This window comes from Narcine bancroftii, chromosome 11 (assembly GCF_036971445.1).
Source record: "Narcine bancroftii isolate sNarBan1 chromosome 11, sNarBan1.hap1, whole genome shotgun sequence".
In the NCBI taxonomy this organism is placed as follows: Eukaryota; Metazoa; Chordata; class Chondrichthyes; order Torpediniformes; family Narcinidae; genus Narcine; species Narcine bancroftii.
Genome location: NC_091479.1, coordinates 90025561 through 90048946, shown reverse-complemented (window position 1 = coordinate 90048946; position 23386 = coordinate 90025561). Strand labels below are relative to the sequence as shown.

General features: G+C 38.9%; 2 protein-coding genes across 11 annotated transcripts in view; one reads left to right on the top strand and one right to left on the bottom strand.

Annotated features, from left to right (window-relative positions):
• The window catches only part of helb (helicase (DNA) B), an 83861-nt gene that overhangs the window by 36475 nt on the left and 24000 nt on the right, over window positions 1-23386 (top strand). For 5 of the 8 annotated variants that reach the window (XM_069903986.1, XM_069903985.1, XM_069903981.1 and 2 more), the window contains one exon: window positions 1578-2111. In XM_069903986.1, the coding sequence (XP_069760087.1) occupies window positions 1578-1739 (162 nt within the window). In that variant the 3' untranslated portion in view covers window positions 1740-2111. Of the gene's footprint in view, window positions 1-1577; window positions 2112-23386 lie in introns of those variants that run through there. The other 3 variants (XM_069903984.1, XM_069903983.1, XM_069903982.1) reach the window with 1 other exon arrangement.
• grip1 (glutamate receptor interacting protein 1) overlaps window positions 1947-23386 on the bottom strand; it is a 305651-nt gene continuing 284211 nt past the window's right edge. For all 3 annotated transcript variants that reach the window (XM_069903992.1, XM_069903990.1, XM_069903991.1), the window contains 5 exons: window positions 16909-17059; window positions 6695-6818; window positions 5955-6191; window positions 4595-4741; window positions 1947-4337 (listed from right to left, as the gene is read on the bottom strand). In XM_069903992.1, the coding sequence (XP_069760093.1) occupies window positions 4098-4337; window positions 4595-4741; window positions 5955-6191; window positions 6695-6818; window positions 16909-17059 (899 nt within the window). In that variant the 3' untranslated portion in view covers window positions 1947-4097. The remainder of the gene's footprint in view (window positions 4338-4594; window positions 4742-5954; window positions 6192-6694; window positions 6819-16908; window positions 17060-23386) is intronic.

Here is a 23386-nt window from a genome sequence, read left to right as displayed (position 1 = left end):
TGTGATTTCATTGTTATAGATGTGGTCAGGAGATGGGTACTTTTTTTTTAGATGCTACTTGGTCCTGTCCCAAAGTGAGATCTTTTTGGTTAAATTTGGCAATTTTTTTTTAAAGAACTGGCTACAGCAATTAAATTTCAACAAAACCCAATGTTATTTTTATAGGTAATATTGAAGGGATAAGACCAAAACTGAAATTGTATATCAAAAAGAATTTGTAAAGATTGCCTTAGCAGTAGCAAGAAAATGTTAACAGTAACATGGAAATCAGAACACAGAAATGCATAGCTGAATTCCTCTTGAGAAGATTACTTATAATCTGAGAAATAAATATGATGCATTTTTGAAAATTTGGTGCCCATACTTACAAATTGAAGGAATTAATTTATAGATGTTTTCCCTAACCTTTTAACCTCATTAAACTCCTTGGAAGTATTAAAAAATATAAATAATTAGAACCGTGTAGTGAGGGGTGCCCTTCAGCAACCAAGTTTCTATTCTTGTTTTCTTAATCCTTTTTCTTATTTTCATTTCCTTTCTTCTCTTGGGGTTTTATACCATTATGTGTAATGGATTGGATACTGATATTTATTTACTGTATTTTGCATATGGCTATGATTACATGTATGGAAAATTTAAATAAAATTTTCAAAATAAACACTAACGTATGCCCATGCCAATTAACAGCACTTGCGAAAGGTAAGAGGAACGTGAGTTCATTGAGCTTGTAACTTCCCTGCCTTTTAATCCAACTCCTGGGTAGTTGTTATTTACATTAAAGCGAGTGTGGCCGATTCCTTTGAAGTAGTGAGCACAATCTTCTTTTGAACCAGTTATGAGAATGGAGTGGGAAGTAAAAATATTATTTGGTTAATCATGTGCCAATCTTGCCAAGGATTATTATAAGGGCACTTGCTGACCAGGCTGAAACTAAATTTTATAACTCCATAGCCTCCTGCATGAACTTGCGTATATGAAATGTGTGATTTATTTAAAAAAAATTCTGTCCTTTTAAATTCAATGTACAGGAATTTTTTTTTACATCCATATGGTCTTGCATATCCTCGGCTAAATGTGTCCTCTGCTCTACCTTTGTTTCCCTATCTTGGGTTGAACAGTTATTGATGAAATTTCTCAGTTTTTCTCAAGATTCATTTCTAGCACTAATGCCTGTCTAAATTTTGTGTAGGAAATTGTTTAAGAAAAATCCTGAAGAATTAAGAACTTGGGGTTACTGACATTTGTGATCTTCCCTTCAGCGATATAAATGACTACTAAATGAATTTGATGAATGTACCCTAAGTTAATTTAAAAGGCTTTGAAGGGTTTTGGCCCTAACGTTGATCACTCTTTTTCTCCCACTGATGCTGCTTGCCCTGCTAGGTTCCTCCAGCAGATGTCAACCCTTGCGTGTAATTTATAAGTAAATATCTAGGTTTCTTTACTATTGAATGACACCTCTGCTGGATTGCCACAAAAGACTTTTGAAACATGACTAGATTTATTTTATAGTATAGTGATTTTTTAAAAAGACATTGTCATTTTTCCAACTAAATGTATGTTATTTTGCTTTGCAGTTATTGGAATCACCTCTAGGCAGCACAAAGTTTATGATGATGTCACTTGCCAGCTCATCACCATCCAGAGAAATCAATAAAAGGTTATTTAAAGAGAAGAGTGAATTGGGCTTTACACAAGAACAAGAACAACACCAATCATGGAATGAGGATATCTCTTGATAAGGTTGAATGGTATGTTTAAAGCTTTTAAATTGATAATGGGACTATCACCAGGATTAAATGCCAGTACACTTATTTATGTTAATTTGTGGCCATTGCAGTTTTTTAATTTTCTAAAATTTTACTATGTAAATAGTCTTTTCCTGAATCTCAGTAAATTTCGCCTTGTAATGTATAAAAGATCTATTTACTTGTCCGACACCAGTAGTTATTTCACATTTTATTTCATCTTGCATATGTCATACAAATTAGCAGTGAAGATTCCCAAAACCTTAGACGATAAATATCATGCTACCAAAGTAGGAAATTTGTACAAAAATACTTTACAGTTTATAATACTTGTTTGTTACAAATAAAAATACATTGTCCAAAGGACATGAATCAAATCTGTCATACCTAAGTTGTAGCTGTCCGTACTCGTGTTGGTGGCAGTGCTTTTCTTTTGAAAATATGCATCACATCTTTAGGCTGGAAAATGTAATTACGATTGTGGTAGTTGTACAATTAATGGTCAAAGAAGGGTAGCGATATTCCCTTGCTTTTTAAATAGGGGGACAAAGTTCTAACTTCCATCGAGACAAAATATGACCTTAAGCAGATCACTTGTTCTGTATAAAGTAAAAACTCCATTGGTCTCATTTAAGCAAAGATTTGGGATTTTGGTCATAGCATATTAGCAGATTTTCCATACTATTAGGTATTATTTTATTTATACAGTGACATTTAAGCAAAACACAGGAGGAACTCAGCAGGTTTGTCAGAGTCCATAGCGGTTAAAGATAATATAGTGGACCTATCTAGTCTGAGCCCTTCTTCAAGTATGAGGAAAAAGCAGGCAGGCAAGGGCCCACCTTTCAGTGAATCTGTCACGTTTCAAATAAGTAAGGGGAAATTGAATTGGGGCCGTGCGAAAGAGAGGATAGGAACCAGGGCCCCAATGCGAAAGCAGAAATGCAGGGAACAGCATTTGGAGAGATAGTTGCTGAACTATGGAGGTGAGCAAATTAATGGAGTTTTACTGCATACACTTTGTTTTCTGTTAACCATTCCAATTACATTCTACTGCTTCCAGAAAATTAGAATCTGCCACCATGTGGTTTGATCCATTCTTGAGTGAGGCACAAGCAACAATAATACTAAGATATTTAACCAGCCTTGTGTTCATGTACATGAAATTAAAATTTCAGTTATACTGATATATAAAGTCAATCATTTACAAATACAAATATGTTCTTTAACTAGTTACCAACTCCAATGATGGTCTGTGAAATGTGAAGACAGAATATACAAATGAGCAGGTTTTGGATTGCGATTTAAGACTAAGTAATCCACATGGCAGATACATAGCATCAGTTACAATCTCTATGGCAATATCAGAATCTTCATGGCAAAAAGTGAGGCTATAAATTTCCAGCACAGAAAAGGTCACCTGTGATTATTGGACTGGGGCTGCAATATATGGTCACACATAAAGGATTCTTTAGGAAGTCAGTGCTTTTCAAAATAGAAATGAAATTTTAAATAATACTTCTAATATTTTATTGTGTGGAAGGGGCTGCCTGATTATTCCAGGTCACTATAGTGAGTATATATATTTTAGACATACAGCATGGTCCTTTTAGCCCATGCCACCCAATGAACCTACATATGAACGGTGGGAGGAAACCCACGCATGGGGAGAATGTACAAACACCTCACAGACAGCGCAGGATTCAAACCTCGGTCCCAATCACTGGCACTATTCACTTAAAGAAAAATGCCAAGAATTGCCTCAATGTCCTCCCATAGCATACTACCTGGAAAGCTAACAGCAACATGAACATTGGCCAAAAACTAATTCAGAGAAGACTAGCTTAATAATCATTTTCTGAGTAGTTTTAAACTTTTCATTCAAACATTTACACTTATTATGGGTAAAGATTGCTACACTAATAGTTTTACAATAATTTCTGTTGTATGATATTTATGTTCAATTTGTGTTTTCAAACAGCATGCTATAATTTTCTTATTGCCCAGGAACCAGCTGGCAGCACTTTAGTTCATAATAATTAAAAAATCTAAAATTTGGACAGTAAGCACCATGGGGGAAGTGGGGTGGGGTAAACTCTTGGCAATTAGTTTTTATTTCATGGCTGTGCCCTGCATAGACTGCCTTAATGTTTGCAAACCTGTTAATCAGTGTGAGGAGGGACAAGTAGTTTCTGTTTGTTTATAAAATATGTGCACTTGGTACTTGTGAGAGACATGAGTGGTTGAGTGGGTGTTTTTTTTCCCCCCAAAAATTAAAAAAGTTTAAAAGCAAGTTAGCACCATTGAGAAAAGGAAGTAATGCCTCAGTCTTTTGGACTGAACCTGGCACTACAACGTGTTGGTATTTTCCTGGATCTCTGAACTACCAAGTCTTCCTTTCTGTTGCCAAAAACCATGAGTTTCATCCTGCTTATTCCATTCTTCTGGTTGCGATGTCTGATCTTCAGAGAACACCTCCTGAAAGGCCAGTGGATTTCTGCTGATGACCAATTCAAGTTTATTGCCAGAATCTGCAATTAGTGGCACGACCAGACAGCAGTCAAAGTCTCTGGTACGAATATGATTTACCTGTCACAAGGAAACAAAATCACCACCAATATTTTGAGTGTCTACTCCCAGTTAAGAATGAATGTACAGTAAAAATCCATTATCTTGCACCTATGTAGATTGGTAGATAGTGCACAAGTGAAATTTCTAGTTGCTTAAGATTGGATGTTGCATGATTGCGAGAGGGTTACTAATCTTAAACTTTCGTATTTTTTTTGCCAGTTGCTTGAATTCCAGATAAATGGGATTTTACTGTTTAAGTGTTGAACTCACTGTACCTGTAATAACCTGTCATAGGGCTTGACTCCACCAAGGGCAGCTGGTCCATTTGGCCGAATGTTGTTGACGTACACGCCTTTCTCTAGCAGACCATCTGAAACACTGAATCCAAAATCCTGAATGTCTGAATCTTTGTATAGTGTTACCTGTTAAAGATAAGAATTAAAAATATTCAGATTTGGTCCAGCATCAGTTGCTGTACTTGATGAGACAACTGCTCAGAGATCAGTGCCAAATGCACTATTGTGAATTAATAAGTTTGCAGATGGTGGTACACAGCACCTAATAGCTTGAACATGCTTGGGATTGTCTGATCTCAGAAATTAACCAGGCACAGGACTGGTTAGTACTGGAGGGGAGACTGCCAAGGATCACCGGGTGCTGTAGGTTTCTGTGAGGGGTGCTGGACAAAGTGGTGACTCTCAATCTGCCTTACAGAAGACAAAAGTTAAAGAATTTCATGTATGTTACATTCTAAATGTAGTATTACATAACAATAATAGAACCTTTACCTTTATAGTGGACCAAAGATTAAGATTCCAACAGGATCAGAGGGCCAAGGAATGGGAGATGGATAATTATGAGCTATTGCATTTTGGGAAGTCAAAGCAGGACAGGACATGCATAGTAAATGGTATAGGGGTACTGGGAGTATTGAGAACAGAAAGACTTTGGGTACAAGTTTCCTTAAAGTGGTGACACAGGTGGTCAAGGTGTTAGACACACTTGTATTCATTGGTCATGGCAATGATACAGGAATTGAATGTGACTTTTACAGAGATATATACATGAGTCATAAATAAGGTGACTCCCAAGGTAGGAGAGTTTAGAGGGCATAGGTTTAAAGGTGAGAAGAAAAAATTTAAAAGAGATCTGAAGGGGCGATGTGGAGAGGATGGTGTGCAAATGGAATGTGTTGTTGGAATTGGTAGAGACAGGTACAATTATGACATTTAAAAGATAGACAGGTTCATAAATAGCAAACGTTTAGTAATGGGCCAAGTAGAGGCAAATGGGTGTGGATGTTAAGGCCAAAGGGTCTGTTTAGGTGCTATATACTGGTTTCTTCAGTGTTATTAAATATAATACATGTAGTTAATGGAAATACTTAATAGAGATTTTATTCTGCTTTGGGTCATATTTGAATAAATGTACATTTATAATTTGAATTCAATTGCAACACCACACAAAGCTTGTTGAAAGTAAATCTGAGGAAAAATAACAGAATTCTTTTATTCTAATCACTTAATGGAATTTGTCAAGTTAATTGCTTTTTCAACAAATAGAGTTTCTATTCTAAAGCAAATCTGAATTGAGAAAGAAAAGTGTCAAGAATAAATATTTTATGGATTCTTAAACCTTGTGCAATTCCACTGGTGTTGGTGACATGATCTCTTTCATTTCTTGCTTGATCTTCCTAATAGCAAATGACTTTGATCTCACACCATCTGATGGTAACGTGTTGCTACGGGCAGCCTGGGTGTAATGTGCCCTGACAGCATTCTTCTCTTGGAAGCTTGACTGTCTTCCCAGTGACCTATGTGTCAGGCTGTTTTCATCATTCAGACATAGTGTGCTTCCGGACATGATTGTTGCCTGTTGGATGAGATAACAGCTGTAAAATATTAGGTCTTAGAACACAGTGGGAAGGCAATTCTGATGGTGAAGATGGGTACAAGTTGGGAAAACTGAAATGTTAGTGAGTGAAAACTAATCTTCTAAACAAAAACAAAATGTAGAGCAGAATAAAGTTTGCTATAGTATTAACATTGGTTAAATAGTACATAAACAGATGATTTTAAAATGCAGCTTTTACCTCCTCTTAAATACAAGAGCTAATAGTCTGAAGTTTTAACCAAAATTCTTTAATATACCAAACTGTTAGATCTTGTATTATTGCTTCACACCAACTCTAAAATTCAAAAAAAGTACCAATATAGCCAAGTTTTCCAAATTCGGATCCTTTTGGTTGCCAGCCTTCTTTAAAGAGTTAAGGTCAAATGCTGATGGCTAAAAATTAAAAGTGGTGTATGAAATAATTACTCCTTTACCTTTGAGAATTTAAAAAACTGATGCTATGAAGAGTAAAAACTTTATACCTCCAATTCCCTCAGGATTCCTGATTGACCACAAGTTTCTAAGTCTTCCAAGGCCTGGGACCAAAAGTTTTCTTCCTGATCAGTTTCCAATCCATCATGAGCACCAACGAAACTGAAATTTATTCTAAAAGACATATTAAAAATTTTAAGGGTGAATGTAAAAAAAAAGATAAAACTAAATATCTTGTTGTCTGATTGTAACCATTATAAATTACTCATTTTCATCATAGGGTCAATGTGAAAAATGGACGGAAGTGATGGAACGCAAAGTATGTAGATTAGAGCTTGAGAGTAGACAGTATTGGCTAGTGGGCCCCTTATTATCTCGAGCCACAAGGATCTGGTTCAGGCTGGTACAGTGACCCAAGGTAGTCTATAGCTAGTACTGCGCTTGCTTAATAGAGACATGAATATTAACTTAAGACGCCCCTAAGGAGGGAATGAACTAATTAACATAACATGTGATGTATGAAGAGAGAGGAACTGAGTGATAACTGGATTGATGGAAGGGAGAAGGAGAATGATGTAATGTATTGGGATTCTGATTGGAAGAAGGTAAACGAAGGTGGGGTGATGTTGAGCGGGGGACTGTACAAAGGAGTGATGATTCTGAACCTCCGGTGTGTCTCCAGACCAGGGACACCCGACTCTGTAGACTCGAAATAAAGCTGAACCTGTTCTAGACTTTGTCTCCAGAGTAGTGATTGTGAACACTTTATATTTCACAGTCAATTTAAAATCTAATAGCCAGAGCTGAATAAAAATCCATTAGGCAACTGGTTTAGAGCAACATCATGATGCCACATAACCAACTCTTAGAAATTAATATTAACTTCAAAATAAGTGACATTTTTGCATGACTATTAGAAATGCTTTCTTCATTGTTTTGAAATTGATCTATTAAGCAACTAAGCTCAACAATAATTAGTACAATAATTTATAAAGTTAAATCATTTTGCCTATAATTTTCTCAAGGATAATAAAACTTGGGGGAGTCACGTGATGGAATAGTGGCTGGTCGGGTGGAACCAGCCCTCTCCAGAGAAAAGAAAAAAGTGTGAAAAAACAGAGCTCAATAAACATGAAATACAGGAAGAGAAAGATAAAGTTAACGAGAAGAGACAGAAGATGGAACCCAAAAGAGAAAAGGTAAGAATAACATCACTGGAGAAGAAGGCCTTACCTGCACTTCGAAACAGAGAGCCACCGTGGGGAAGAGTGGCGTCCTCCCGACCGGCGGACTTAAAAAATGGCTCTGAGCCAAGAAGAGCGCAACTGCGTATGCGCGAAGAGTTGCACATGCACCGTGCGCAAGTAAAAGAAAAGGTTAACGCCGCGGGAGGGGGGGACTCAGCTGAGAGATGCCAGGTATCGGGGCATTCGGCTGGGGGAAACAAGCAAGAAAAAAGAAGAGTGGTGAGAAAGAGAATGAAGGGCTGGAAGAGGGTGAGCGGCAACGGGGCAACCTGCGGCAGGAGGCCCAGCAAGGATACAGAAGCAGGTCACCAGAGAAGGATGAAGATACACAGATTTAGAGAAGAGAAGATGATGACACGGACATAGATACAGACACAGAAGAAGAGGAGGAAGAAGACCAAGAATTTCAAAGGAAAGAAGGTAAAATAGAAGGACAAAGGAGGTCATTAAATTAGAATTTAGTTCAATCAAAAGAAAAATGAAAAGAGCGGAAGACAGAATGCAAAGCTTAGAGTTGGTCATGACTGAAGTAAGGAAGAGTAGAAAATGTGGAGGAATGAGAAGCTGCTGTAGAAATGGAGATGAATGATTTAAGAGGGAAGTTGGAAGAGAGCGAAAAAAAAATTAGAGACACAAGATGTATTGGAAAACTACAGTAGGCGAAACAACAAAAATAGTGGGCCTGAAAGAAGGAATTTATAAAAGGATGGATCCCGAAGGTGGTGGGAACGACAGATTCACATGAAGAAATAGAAATCAAAAGGGCGCATAGAGCGCTGGTACCGAAACCAACACCACATCAAAAACTGGGATCCATATTGGTAAAATCTCTAAGATATACGACAAGAAAGATATACGGCAAGAAAGAAGGTTAGAGAAGACAATAAGCCATTGGAATATAAGGGACAAAAAATATTTTTTTACCCAGACATAAGCTTTGAACTTTTAAAGATGAGGAAAGAATTCAACACGGCGAAAACAATCTTATGGAAGAAAGGGTATAACTTTATATTAAGACATCCAGCAGTACTCAAAGTATTTATTCCTGGGGAATGGAATAGATGGTTCTCAGACCCAAAGAAAGTGCAAAAATTTGCTGAACAGGAGAGACAAGAAGGATGACCGGCAAGAAAATGTACAAAAATATGTAAAAATATAAAGTAAAGTTAATGTATTTATAAAATTTAAAGATGGATAAGAGAAAGGGAAGAAAGAGCTTTGTTATAAGAATAGGAAAATAGTGTTCTCCGGGGGGGGGGGGGGGGGGGGGGCAAATAATGGTCACTACGAAATCGATTGACACTTGCGAATAAGTTCGCAAACCCAATGGAAAAAGGAGTTGTTGTTGCCGTCAGGAGGCAATCCAAGGAAGGGAGGTTCATTTGGGGTTAAAGGGTTATTGCTTGTGGGGATTGTTGGGGTATTTCATGTCTTAAGTGTGTTGTCATATATTGAGATTAAAAAGGAAAACTTAAAAAACAGTAATAGAAAAAAAGGGGTGGAAGGTAGAAAAGATATAAGATGGCCACATTGGACTATATGACTATTTACATTAATGGAATATATAACCAAGTTTAAGTGTATCCCATTGGGACAAAGTTATAATATTTAAAGAGATGCATTTGTAAAGATATTGGTTGATAGCGCGATAAATAAATAAATGCCAAAAAAAGATAGCAAAACTTGTTCCTCAAAAACCTCAAACTATATATAAAAAAAATTACAAGTGGAAGATCTGGGAAGGGATTTGAGTACATTACACAAATGAGTCCACATCAAGGGGACAGCAGTGGAAAGGATTAAGAACTTCAAATTCCTGGGTGTCAACATCTATCTTAGGGCTTCCATGTTGATTCAATCAAAAGAAGGCTCGCTAGCAGCTTTACTTCATGAGGACTTTGATAAGATTTGGTACGACACCATAGATGCTTGCAAATTTCTGTGGAAAGCATCTGACTGGTATGCAGGTGCCAATGCCCATGACTAGAAAAAAAAACTAGAGAGATGTAAACTCAGCCAGTGCCATCATGGGCATGTCTCCACTCCATTGAGGACATCTACAAGAGGCAATGTCTGAAGAGAGTAGCCTCTATCCACAAGGATCCTCACTACCCAGGTCATGCCCTCTTCACACTGCTCTCAGGAAGGAGGTACAGGAACCTGAAGATGAATACCCAATGGTACATAAACAGCTTTTTCCCTCTTCTGTCCGATTTCTGAATAGACAATGAACCACTTTCTCTTCCTTGCAATAATTTTTTAAATGTAATTTATAGAAATATTCACACTAAAATGCTGCTGCAAAATAAATTCTGAATCTATTATATTGCCATGTATTACATCACAGTGGGGAAAAGAGGGAATAGGTAAGGTCATAGATGACTTTCCATATCTTTCCTATTTTCCAATTTCAAAATTTCTTCTAAGAAATGTGAGGTATTCCGAATTACAATCTTATCATTCCAATAAACCAAACTTCTTCGTTGCAGCTTTATGTAGCCTTTAATTAGTTGATGTAAATGTATAATATTTGCATAACAATAAATTAACAAAGCATTCGATATAAGAAATGATTAAAACTAATAAGATGATAAAACTAATTCAAAGAAAAGTATTTCGATGCTTACTCCTCGTCCATTGTTCTTCGAAGACTGAATGCAAGCTCCCCATTCGCCCGGATATTACAACATATTAACTATGGTAACTCTACGTACAACAATATTTCTTAAAGAGATAGTTATAAAATAATCACGGACACAAGGTTTTAACCTTTATAGGGTAGTTGCAGGGAGGAGTGATGGTGGGAGAAAGAAAACGACAGTGATGAGAAGAGGAGGCGGAAGATTAGGAATTGAGATTTACTCTCCCCTTCATCCAAGGTCTCTCAAATATTTCTGTAGCTCCTCGGATGGAATGGCAGCAGGAGCCATAACCTTTAGCTTCAATCCTGGCACTCTACAGGCAGCTGCCATTTTTGTCAGAGCTTGAAGAAAGGAGGCATATGGTCTAAGGGATCACATCCTATCCCCAGCTCCGAAACAATGACCCATGGAAGCAAACGTTGAGTTCTCCCTACTTGTGTACAGTCAGTGTTTATAACTGTGATATTGCATTAAAAAGATAAACTTGACAGTGCTATTTTTAAACAATAATGATGAATGTAGACAGTTGAACACCAGTTTTCCCTGTCTTACGTTAAACTTTTTTACAATATGATAAAACAAACCCCCAAGCATATGTTAAAAGAAATGGAAACTGACAGTGCAATTGTAGTAAATAATCTATTTCACAATTTAACACATGGCCAGTTATTATAATACAAGTAGTAGGAGCATCAAGCTTGCTTTGCCATCCAATCACATTGTGATTGATCTGGCTGAGAAAATGTCTACTTCCTGTCTGTTCCCTATAACCCTTAATTCCCCTCCTATTCAATCTGTCTGTTTTAATGCAGCCTCTATTACTTCATTGGGTAGAGAAGCTCATAGATTTATAATTTTCTGGAAGAAGCAGTTCTTACTCATTAACTTTAATCCCCCCCTGAATCTTGAGGCTATGTCCCCTAATCCCATCAGCCATGGAAACAACCTCTCTGCTTCTATCTTGTCTATTCCTTTCATAATTTTATGTTTCTATAAGATCACCTTCATCTAAGTAAACTCAAATTAGTCCCTGGCTGCTCTATCCCCTCTGTACCCCATACTCTACATTTCTGCATTCAACCTTGGTGCTACCTCCAAACTCAGTATATCATTTCTTGAGTAAGACAATCAGAATTGCACACAGTAATGTGTGTGGAGGAAACATGGCTTCCCTGCCTGTCTGGAATGTATTTATTGCAGGTGGTCTGTTTTTAAACTTATTTGGAAATCACATCACCTGTCAATCAAGGTTGAATTCCATCCAACCATTAGTGCATACCTTGCTATTAGCTAATGTAAATCACCTAGGGTTATTATTGGCTAGAAGCACAGATTAGCACTGTATATTACACCAACACACAGCACATTCTCTCTTTCTGCCTCATGGCCCAAGCCGCAGGTCACTACTGTGGACGTTGCTGGAAGTGTCGTGAGTAAGGTGTGCACTACAGTGAAGCTGAGCATTGGTGTTATAAACTGTTATAAATCAATACTTGCAGAGAGCCACACCCGCATTGGTACAGGGAACCGGGTGTGTGTGTAAGAATCCCTGTTTGTAGTGTGTGAGTGTGTCTAGTTTAAGTTCACTATTGACTACGAGTCAACCGAGGTATGAGCTGAATGTCTGTCATTACTTAAAGTGCAGTTTAACATTCTCGCCTATTTGTGTTAATTTATGTTGTGTGTGATTGTAACACTTGTGTCCAAATTTGTCTCTCTGTGACCCCACCAAGACTATTGACGCTGCGAGCGGGGTTCAAAGAGTTTCAGCTGGGCACTTGGAGTACCAACCATGTGGGAGATTGTACTAATGATTGTGTATGTGTGGATGTCCTGTCGGGGGCATGTGTAATTATATACCTGCTCAGCAACGGGGGCAGCAGAAGGCAATCCACAGCTAGTAAAGGAACCCCAAGATTGGAATATAAAATTCCTGGGTCGACCGACAACTGTCAGGGTCCAGCAGCCTGGAACCCCAGGGAGTTAGGGTAGGGCACCATGTGGTCTCCCTCCTGGAGGAACTGGGGTTTCCCTGAAGCAGGGAGAGTTGTGGAGAAGCCCTATGGTTAATGATATCCCTACTTAGGTGTCAGTGGGGTATCACATCCAATTTAAGTAATCAGGGAACCCTGAAAAATAGGGAGATAGAATATCTACAGCATTGCTGTTGTGTACTATAGGAGGCAATGCAGACTGCCCAAGTGTAAGTGACAAATCTAGAAATTAATTTATGGAGGCAGGTGGTCTGGCTTGCAGCTTGACCCAGGAAAATTCTGAGCCATTGTCCAGCTTGGGGTTGGGGTTGGAATCAACACGTGGTTGGTGGATGGACAGAGATGATCATGAGAAAACTGTCCTGTGGTACAGATCCTTCCCCCATGTGTCTGAGCCTTTGCGTCCCCTAACAGTGACCACATGGCCCCAGGTCTCCATGAGGGCACCCCACTGGTCCTCCAAAATGGAGAGGTGAATAAAAATGGGGGGAGGGGACTCCTCAGGTGGGCATGTATGTGGTCACTGTAAAATCCCGGGACTACTCTGCTGAGGAGCTAACCACCCAATACCATCAGCAGCTGGGCGAACACCTAGCCATGCCGCTGCCACGGCTGTGGGATGAGGGGGCCCTCAATGTTCACCTCCATCATCGAGAAGTGAGCACCCTGGGTGGTCTGTCTGAACAATAGATGATTGGCAATTCCTTGTGGGTGCTGCCACCCTATAGGAATGGATATCGACTGCGGTCTGGGCCTATGAGCACCACTTCCCATGGAGCACAAAGGTGACTGGCACCTTGGCAGGAAATTTAGTTACCTCCGCACCCCCCGACCTTAGAGAGGTGGTCTTGCCCCTCAAGGGATTGGTGACCAGGAAGCCTTTACTCTCCTGTATGAATTAGAGTACATGGAGCAGGGAGCACCCATCAAGTTTGCAAGGCTGAGGGGACATTTGGTGACGTCACCCTGCCAGTGACTCACAGAGACATGGATACTCTCTGCAGGGAGCATTGCGGGGAGAAGTGTCGTAGGAGTGGAGATTTGCATGCACCACCCAATGCATTCTGGACCAGCCTCCACACTGGTCCTCCCCCTCTATCTTATGAGCTCTCTCAACAACCTCTCCCCCCACCCCCATAGGAGAAGACTACCCTTCAAGCTGCTCCTCCTTAATGTGAGGGTCTTCGAAACGCTCATCAAAACACTGGTCTGATGCCATCACAGCGTTCTGTTTAACCAGCAAGAAACACTTGTCACTTATTATGCAAAGAACTCTCGGCAAGAGCTGTTGCCATGTAAACCTCAACACAGGACAATCGGTTGCTTGATTGGTATCGCTTTTTTAAAAAAAAACATTGTCCCTGATGACTACACCTGCAAGAGGTGCATCCAACTGCAGCTCATGGGAGACTGCGTTAGGGAGCTGGATGAACTTAGGATCATTCAAGAGTCTGAGGCAGTGAAAAAGAGGAGCTTCAGGGAGATACCCCTAAACGTCAGGAGACAGGTAACTGGGTGACTGTCAGGGGAGAGAAGTGGAATAGGCACATAGTGCAGAGGTACCCCTGTGCCCATCCCCTTCAACAGTAAGAATACTGTTTCATATATTGTTGGGGGCAGAGGGGAACAGTCGACCGGGGACCATTTGTGGCCAACTATTGGAGCGGATTCTTAAGGGTTGGATCTATGAGCATTTGCAGAAATACAGTCTACTCAAGGATAGTCGCCAGAGGAGACATGCACAAAGTTAGGGGAGACATCAGAGTAAGTTTTTTTTAAAAAGAGAGTTGTGGGTGCCTGGAATAGTGATGAAGGATGAAACATTAGGGGGATTTAAGAGACTCTTAAACACGCACATGGATGAAGGAAAAATAGAGAGTTACTGGCTAGGGTGGGTTTAGTACTGTTTTTAGGGATATATGGGTCAGCACAACATTGAGGGATGAAAGGCCTGTACTATGATGCAGTGTTCTATGCACATAGTTATTGATTGTCTTCTTAGTGATTGCAGTGTAATGTGACTTCCGAGAGGTAGAATGTTGTGTGTGGAGGAAACGTGGCCTGTCTAAAATGGGTGTATTGCGGGTGGTCATGTGCCCTTCCTGTCTGAAACTTATTCGGAAGTCACATCACCTGTTAATCAAGGTTGGATTCTGTCCACCCATTAGTGCACACATTGCTGTTGGCTACTTTAAATCACCTCGGGTCATTATTGGCTAGAAACACAGTTTATAACACCAACGCACAGCAAATTCTTCTCTGCCTCATGGTCTAAGCCCCGGACACCACTCAAAGCCAGGTTGCTACCATGGATATCGCTGAAAGTATTGTGGGTAAGATGTGAACTACACTGAAGCTGAACCATAATATTGCGATAGATCAATACTTACAGAGAGCCACATCCCCATTATGAGAGGGAACCAGGTGTGCATAAGAGTCCCAGTTTGTAGTGTGTGTACTCAAGTGCATGAGCATGTTGATTATTGTCGGAGTCCAACCAAGGTCTGGGGTGAATGTCTTTGCTTAAGTGAAGTAATAATTGAGTACCATTTAACATTCTCCCCTATTTGTCTCCCACGTGTTAATTAAAGTTACATGTGATTGTAACACTTGTGTCCAGACTCATCTCTCTATGAACCCATCGAACCTGATACTTATCCCAACACGACATGTACCCTGTACAGTTGCAAGAGAACCTTCCTGCTCTGAAATTCAAACTCTCCACCCAGAAGGCTAACATAACATTTGCTTTCTTGATTATGTGCTAACGTAAATACATCCTGAATTTAAGAGTCATTTGTCTGTAGGCGATGTTAATCTAAGAGGACAGGAAAGTTGTAATAAAAGACTCATTAATCATCTCAGAACATGTGCAACCCTATCTGAATCAAGTCATCCTCGACCTTGAGGGACAGCGAAAGAAGGTAACAAACCATATAACTCTGAAGATTTGCATAGCATTAAATCCATAGCAGTAACCACCCAGGAATGGTTGGGTTGTAAGTTCCATCTATTACTTGGATTTTCTTTTATTTTTGTGTCTTACCCCTCTCTTCCCCTTGATGAAGATAGGTTAGATGCTTTAAAGGATGCATTTTTAAGCACACGTGTGATTCCTATTTAATTACGATATTGCTTCGCATCTCATTTTATTTCAATTTAATGCTAGTATACTCTCCTATCTGAAGCCTTGCCAATGAGCCAGTGTTAGAAAATCAGACACGCTTTGAGTCTCCTTGAAGCTTGTCAACATGTGGCATATTATAGCAAAAGCAGAGAGCCAGGCTTCCACCGTAAATTGTTTTTTAAACATGCTGATGGTGTCCATGCAATTATCCACCCAGAGTTGGTGTGAAACTTGGGGACTGTGAGGGGGGCTGATGGAAACTGGTTAAACCGACAACAGGTACTAAGCTGTGTAAAAAAACAATGCATAAACATGGTTGCTTGGTTTCTTCAAGATTTCCTTTTGTGTCTAAAGAACTATATCGGAAGACTCAATGTAAATTCGTGGTCACAAGGTAAGCAATTTGCACTACTTTCAGTGGCCAGAGATTAAAATTCAAGGGTGTCCAAAGCTTTCTTGAAGAAATGCGATATCACCTACAATCAAGCTCATGACCACTCAAAGTGAGGAGCATTCCAGATAATGAGTCTTGAAGGAATGCGTTGGAAACCCTATGTTAGTGGTGGAAAGAGTATCCTTATTTACAAACTACCCAGCTGCCTGCCTTGTCAGCCACTTCTTTACCCATGCAGTTTCTACATTAGCCTCAATACCTTCCTCAGAAACCACAAAACTGGAGTAAAGCAAGTCATCCTCAATCCTGAGGGACTGCCCAAGATCAATAATATATTTTACATTATTAGATTGGCTAAATTGTCTCAATACCTTTTATAATTAGGTAGCTGCGGGTCTGCATTGCAAAAATACACCAGTCACTATTTACTTATTCAAACCAGTAAAATCTCTGATTCAATCCCTATAATCACAGAGTTAACTGAATTCGGTTTGCCAGGTAGTGGAGACACTACACAAAGAAGGGGGAAGAAACTAACAGGATTCTGTTCTTGATCATTAATCATGAATTGCTGTTGGAATTGCATCCATTTCCAAATTTGCTGACATCAGAAAACCATGAATAGAAATTTAGGGGGAAAATGGGAGAAGTATTCATACACAGTATACTATTTTATTTACAAGAGAAAAGCTAAAACTAGTCTTAGCTTGATTTATTATATGATTTTTCTGAACATAAGAAAACAGAACGATGTTCCAGCTTATTATTCAAGTTGTTAATTTCATAGCCAAAGCCTTTTGACCTAAAATGAAGCATGGGCAAAAACTATAATTTCACAAAGTATAAATTGTACAACTTACCCACTAGTGGTGGGTTTTTCCCATTCATCGTCACTCAGTGCCACATCATGGTAAGTATTATGGTGCTTATTGGCAGGTGGATACGTTAGTTTAGCACTTCTCCATTCATGTGCATGAAGGCTATAGCCAGAGGCTTGATATCCAGAAGGAACTAAGGAGGGAAAAAAAATAAGATAATTAAGGGCAGCATGGTTATGTAGCAGTAAGTGCAATGCTGTTACAGTGCCAGTGACTGGGGTTCCAATCTGCAAGGGGTTTGCATGTTCTCTCCATGGCTGCATGGGTTTCCTCCCACCATTCTAAAAAAAAATCGTACCTGAGGTTGTAGGTCAATTGGGTGGCAGGGGCTCATGGACTGAAAGGGTCTATTAACCGTGCTGTCTGTCTAAATTTAAGAGTTCAGTACTATCTAGGAATAGTCAGCAAAATATTCAAATCCTGTTCATACAATTAGTAAAATACAATGAAAGAATGTAAGAAACAATCTTAACATTACAGACAGAAAGTGGTATTTCACAAGAAAATTAGCAAACCTGTCAACATTTCTTTGTATTAGTAAATAGCTAATGCTCCAATAATAACACCAGTCTGGGCCATAACACTGTTGTCGGTTTTTATTACACACTGCTGAGCAGGATAATTTAATTTACGACAAAATCTGACAAGTGTAGAAATAACAATTTCATTAAAAAATTAGCTGCAATATCAGTCACAAATTATAATTAGAAACATCCTTTTACAAAATTAAAACTTAGATCCCCATATTCTTGCATGAAACATTCAAATTATTCACAATTTAAATGTCAAATAAAATCAAAATAGCAATGTAATTTTCCAACCAATTTACTGTAGTCAGATTATTCAGCAGTGTTTTACAATGAAGCAAAATCATCTATGCACAGGATTGAATGTGACATTTACTTGTGTTGTATATTTGAAAGTTATGACAGCTTTTCAGTTGGTAGAAATCAGAATTGAATGGAAAAAGTGCATTCAACATTTTTGGACAGAAAAGCACAAAGAATGGTATTAAACCAGGTGAGAGAGTAAATCAAAACACATTACATGGTTCAAGCAAGTTTATTATAAAATAATCACAGGTTCCTGAAATTGAGATTTAGCATTACATGGGTCTACATTTTGTGATGAATGACTTTCTAACCAAATTTAAAGATTGAAGGTTTAATTACTAATTTAATAGAATGAATAAATAATTGAGGAAGATTACCTATGGCGAATATGCAACCATTACATTCTCAAGGGGTTATTTTATCCTTCTAATTCCAGGAATATGACCAGATGTATCACAAGATGTTTATTATATGAATTATGTAGGATGTTACAGATGGTTTGCATTTAGCCATGGATAGAGGTACAAAAATTCTTTGAACTGCTGAACAGCACAAACAATAAAGGGCACAATAAATGGTTAAATCTACAGTGCAATGACAAATGGACATTTTTTTCATATTGCTGGTGGATGCTGTCATTTGTTCCCCCAAAAATTAACCATCCTGTTTAAATTCTTCCACTTCAGGTCATTCCTAATAACCTCCAGCATAGATGGAAATCCCTATTCCTCCAATTCAAGCCTTTGTGTGCACTCCTACCATGTATGCTCTAGTCTGTAACTGGTGATTGAGCTAATAAATTTTGTGGGTTTTTTGTTGCCAATCTGTCTCCTGTATGTTCCTATTCAAAAGTCATTCCTTTGACGAGATATATAGTCATTTGTCCATAAGTTCTTTTGGTTTAGCATCCATTTTTTTAACCCCTTGTGCGAAGGAGTTTCACACAGGTAACTTTTCCCACAATAAAAGCACCATAACTAAGTGAGCTGATAATGTAATTATAAGGCTTTTAACTGCCACAGACTTAGCTGGATGTTCTGTCTTGGAGAGCATTCACTGAAATCAATTTTGGAGAATTTGCAACATGGTAATGCATATTACATCAACCGATCAGTATTGATGTTTCTTCTCTAGCAGCATCTTTAATGAAAAGCTGACACTTTTTTTTCCATATTCTTTATTCTTCTCCATCAACCATGTAACTACCTGTTTAGTCATAACTGGAGTACAGGTACACAATCCTTTATCTGGACATCTAAAATCAGGAAAGCTCCAAAAACCGGCAATTTTTTTTCCTGGTGCTGGTACTGCAGAGGGGGATAGAGAGAGAGAGAGACAGCAACGTGACTCAGGCGGGCAGGTTGGGAGGAGGGGTGGGGGAGAGACAGCAGCGCGACTCCGGCGGGGGGGGGGAGGAGAGAGAGACGGCAGCACGACTCGGGTGGGCGAGTGGGAGAGAGACACCAGCTCGACTGGAAGGTGGTGGATATGGCAGCACAATTTGGGTGGGCTTAACTCTGGGGCAGCTGGCTTTTGTTCTGAAATCCGGAACACACTGCCCCCCCAAGGGTTCCGGATAAAGGATTGTGTACCTGTATTATATTCAATTCTTGTAGCACGGTGCACTTTAGGAGAAAACTTGGAAGATTGTAACCAGGCAGAATGAAATTTTGTCTTTCAAATGCCCAGTTTTTCTGTGGGATGTGCCAGTCAGTGGCGTAGAGAATAGGATGAGTGAAATGTGTGCATGATCATGTGAAATGAAATCAAGATTTTGGTAAATTCATTCAGTTTAAGAAGTTCATTCCAGAGACTGTGTTACTCATGAGAAACACTGTTAATTGTTCAAGGATTCAACTTCAGACATCCAACTAACAAGCTCATTATAGCAAAAACAAGTTAATTTTTTGAGTAGAAAACGTTTCCTGGCAGATTGCAAAGACTTCAACTTCTGTGCATAAAATACAACATGAAGCATTTTCTTAAAAGCAGATTGAAGGTCAGCCTTTCATCGTAGTTTTGAACAAGAAGCAAGAATCTCATATCTGCATTTTTTGAAAGTCAGGGAAAAATAATGTCACAGATCAGTTTTTTCATGAGTATTGTCTGGATTTAGTTGTTCTTACAGAGACCAACGGTTTGATGCACAAGATTGACTGAAGAATTGGTGATGATTAAAGTTGATTAATTTTTCTGTATCAATAAACCCCTCCAAAAACCCAGAAATTAATCAAAATTTAAAAAAAATGCATTCCTCCAATTTATCAAGCAAGTCTTCAATATTTGTCAAAATGGGCGCAGAAATGTCATTCTAAAATTGCATCTTTAAGCTTAGGTTGTTTCTCATACTCCTGCATATCTATTATTACCATGTGCATGTCTTTCTGCTGACAGATTGTTTACACTTTGCTGTGACTAGGACTAAATATTAAGCAAATTCATTTCTTGGGCAAGTGAATATACAGAATAGATAGGGATGAAATTCAGATCAATACTTGTATTTAAATAGTAGTTCAAAATAATGAATATGTTCCATCTCCAACCACAGGAGGTAATTTTTAAACAACATTCCTCTCCTGCATCGTAAGGGAATCTAGGCAAAAGCTTGCACAACTTTCAAAAATCACATTTTTTTTGACCTGGTGAGCTGTGGTGAACTTGGGGGGGATTGACTCTATTCTCATCACATTTAATCAGATCACTTTCCAATGGAGCTTCTGCATCTCTTAGGAACAACTTAATTTCTGTCAGTGATTTATCGATGTGGATTGTGGTTTCTGGCATTTAGTTCACTGATCCAATTAAGCCAATCTGGAGGATAATGACCACAAATAAGAAACAACTGCATTAATTGCACCTGTCAGCTTTTTGCCTCATGAAGTACATTTAAATGATGGAGCTATTTAATTAGTTTAAATTCAATTGAGAAAATAAAACCTTGCGATTCTTGAGGTAACCTGCGTATACTTACCTACTGTTTAACCAGCCAACTAGGCCCATTGATATTTGTCTATAAAATTAGAATCAAATTAGATGTCATTGTTAATTCAATTTTAAATTGAACTGGAACTTCTCCAGTTTTTGATGTACTTGTGGCCTTTGCTATAATATCACTCGTTAGCACCAAACATCTGATAACATCTTGTTCAAAGATTACTCTTAAGCTGCACGTTTGTAAATTTTTAATGCTGGAAAATCAGCTCTTGTCTTGTTCTCCAATGGGAGTACAGCTCCCGTTTCGGGTAAAACTCTGGGATGTTGAAGACAATTATTTCACTAACAACAATTTTGAGAAAATCTTTCAAACGTGATGACTGTTCAAACTTTAGAATGTAGATTCTATTCAGTTTTTGGAAAAAAAATTAGTCGTGGTTACCTCTCGGAGTTAATATCATTTTAATTGTGTCACAAAAGTGGCAAGTGGCGTGGAAAAATGCCCTCAAAATGGAATTAATGGACAAGACTTGGCAAAGGTCAAAAGCTAAATGAATTAGGAAGGCTTCCAAAAACAACTGGTTTTAAATATGATGTCACTCATCAGCAAACCCCAAGACATGGGCCTCAATAGTCCACTGTGCAATTGGATCCTGAATGTCCTCACCTCCAGACCACAATCCATATGGATTGGCAAGAACAACTCCTTCTTAATCTCCATCAGCACCAGAACACCCCAGGATTCCATACTTAGCCCCCTGCTCGACTCACTTTACACCTACGGCCGTGTGGCCCAGGACAACAATAACGCCATCTACAAATTTGCTGACACTACAATAGCAGTGGGCTGTGCAAAAGGGGAGCTGGATCAGCAAACGAGAGAGATTGAAAATAAAACCTTGCACTCAATATCACCAAAACCAAGGAGGTGGTGGTAAAACCAGAGGATACGACCCAGTGATCATTCAGGAGATCAGAGGTGGAGAGGTTGAGCAAATTTAAATTCCTGGGAGTCACCATCTTTCCTGGACCCTACATTAACGCCATCATGAAGAAAGCAGATCCTTGCCTTTACATCCTAAGGAGTTTGTGAAGGTTCAATAGGTCATTAGAAACCTTGGAGAATGTGCTAATTTGCGTCATGGCCTGCCATGGGGGCACCAATATTTCTGAGTAGAAAGCCCTGCAAAAGGTAATGGATGCAACTCAGAACATCACAGGCCAAACTCTCCTCACCATCAAGAACATCGCCATGGAACGCTGCCGTCAGAGAACAGCAGCAACCATCACAGATGCACATCACCCAGGACAAGCTCTGTTCTCCCTGCTGCCATCAGGAAAAGAGTATAGGTGCCACAGGACTCGTATGACCAGATTCAGGAATAGTTGCTACCCCTTAACCATCAAGATTGTTAAAGAGCGAGACTCAGTCATTGACTCATTTAAGTATTCTTACTTTGCTCACCATTTATTACAAAATGTTAATTTTTCTGTTCTTGCGCAGTTTATATCTCTTCCATTGTTGACATTTCTCTCTGTTACATACATATCTTTTATCTTAAGCACAGTTACGGATAAGTAGAAATTCTGCCTAGCCTGCGGGGGAAAAAATCTCGGTTGTATATGTCATATATGTACTCTGACAATAACTTTGAATTCAACATCATATGGCTGTCGGCCATTCACCAAGAGCGTAAGTTTGCCCTTTTTTTTCTGGACATTATATAAAAAAAACGATAAATAGGAAAGTAAATGAGCATCCTAATATGTCTGGCTGCTGGATGTCCAAATGATCCAACAAACAGAAAGAGATCCAGATTGAATCTTCCCATTCCTCTTGGAGCACAGTTCGCTTTTAACACCCTGCTGAGATCTACTGATGTAGTTCATGCAAGAACCTTTCTTGTCTAGCTCAGTAATATTCTGTTATATTCCCCATGTGCCAAATTGATAACATCAAAATGGCTGTTGTTTAAACCCCATTTTTTAATGGAGCAAACACAGGCCATTACTGCCACTGATATGAAGCATTGGAATATCATCCAGCACCATCAATGCCTCATGCTTGGGGAGGAGTTGGAATCCTGTGTATGTTCATCTTTTGCACAGTGTTTCTTTCATAACTCATTGATTACTCTGGGAATTTAAAATCCCAGTTTAATATCTTAGATTTGGGAAAAAAAAAGGGTCTTCTCAGTGAGCAATTTAGCAAGTCTCTCAACCTATTTCCATGGCTGGTTCTATTAGCCATCTCATCAGGGGTTGATTATTCACATTCACTAGTTTAAATTTAATTAATGTACAAAAGGCTAACAGATCCTGAATGATTTCTTCATAATTGCCAAACATGTCACAAAACACCAACTGCATATTGCAACACATGGTCAAGCAGAAATGAGACTATACCTGTACATTTGAGACCACTTCGTTAGAAAATCCTACATCAATTTTATTACCTTACACTGAGCTGTTGGTTTTGCATCTTCACATTCTTTCTTTGGAAAACAGCGAGCAGTATTGGAATGTTTAGCAGGTTTCACAACACAGGCGTAACCATCTTTAAATTAAACAGGTGCTTTTTTGTCCTCCAGGGCAAATTAGTATTTTAGGTTCCCTCGACATAAACAATCTGCATGACTGACAAACAATGTTAACTCAGAGCTTACCTAGATCCAAAGGAAAAGGATTCAAAC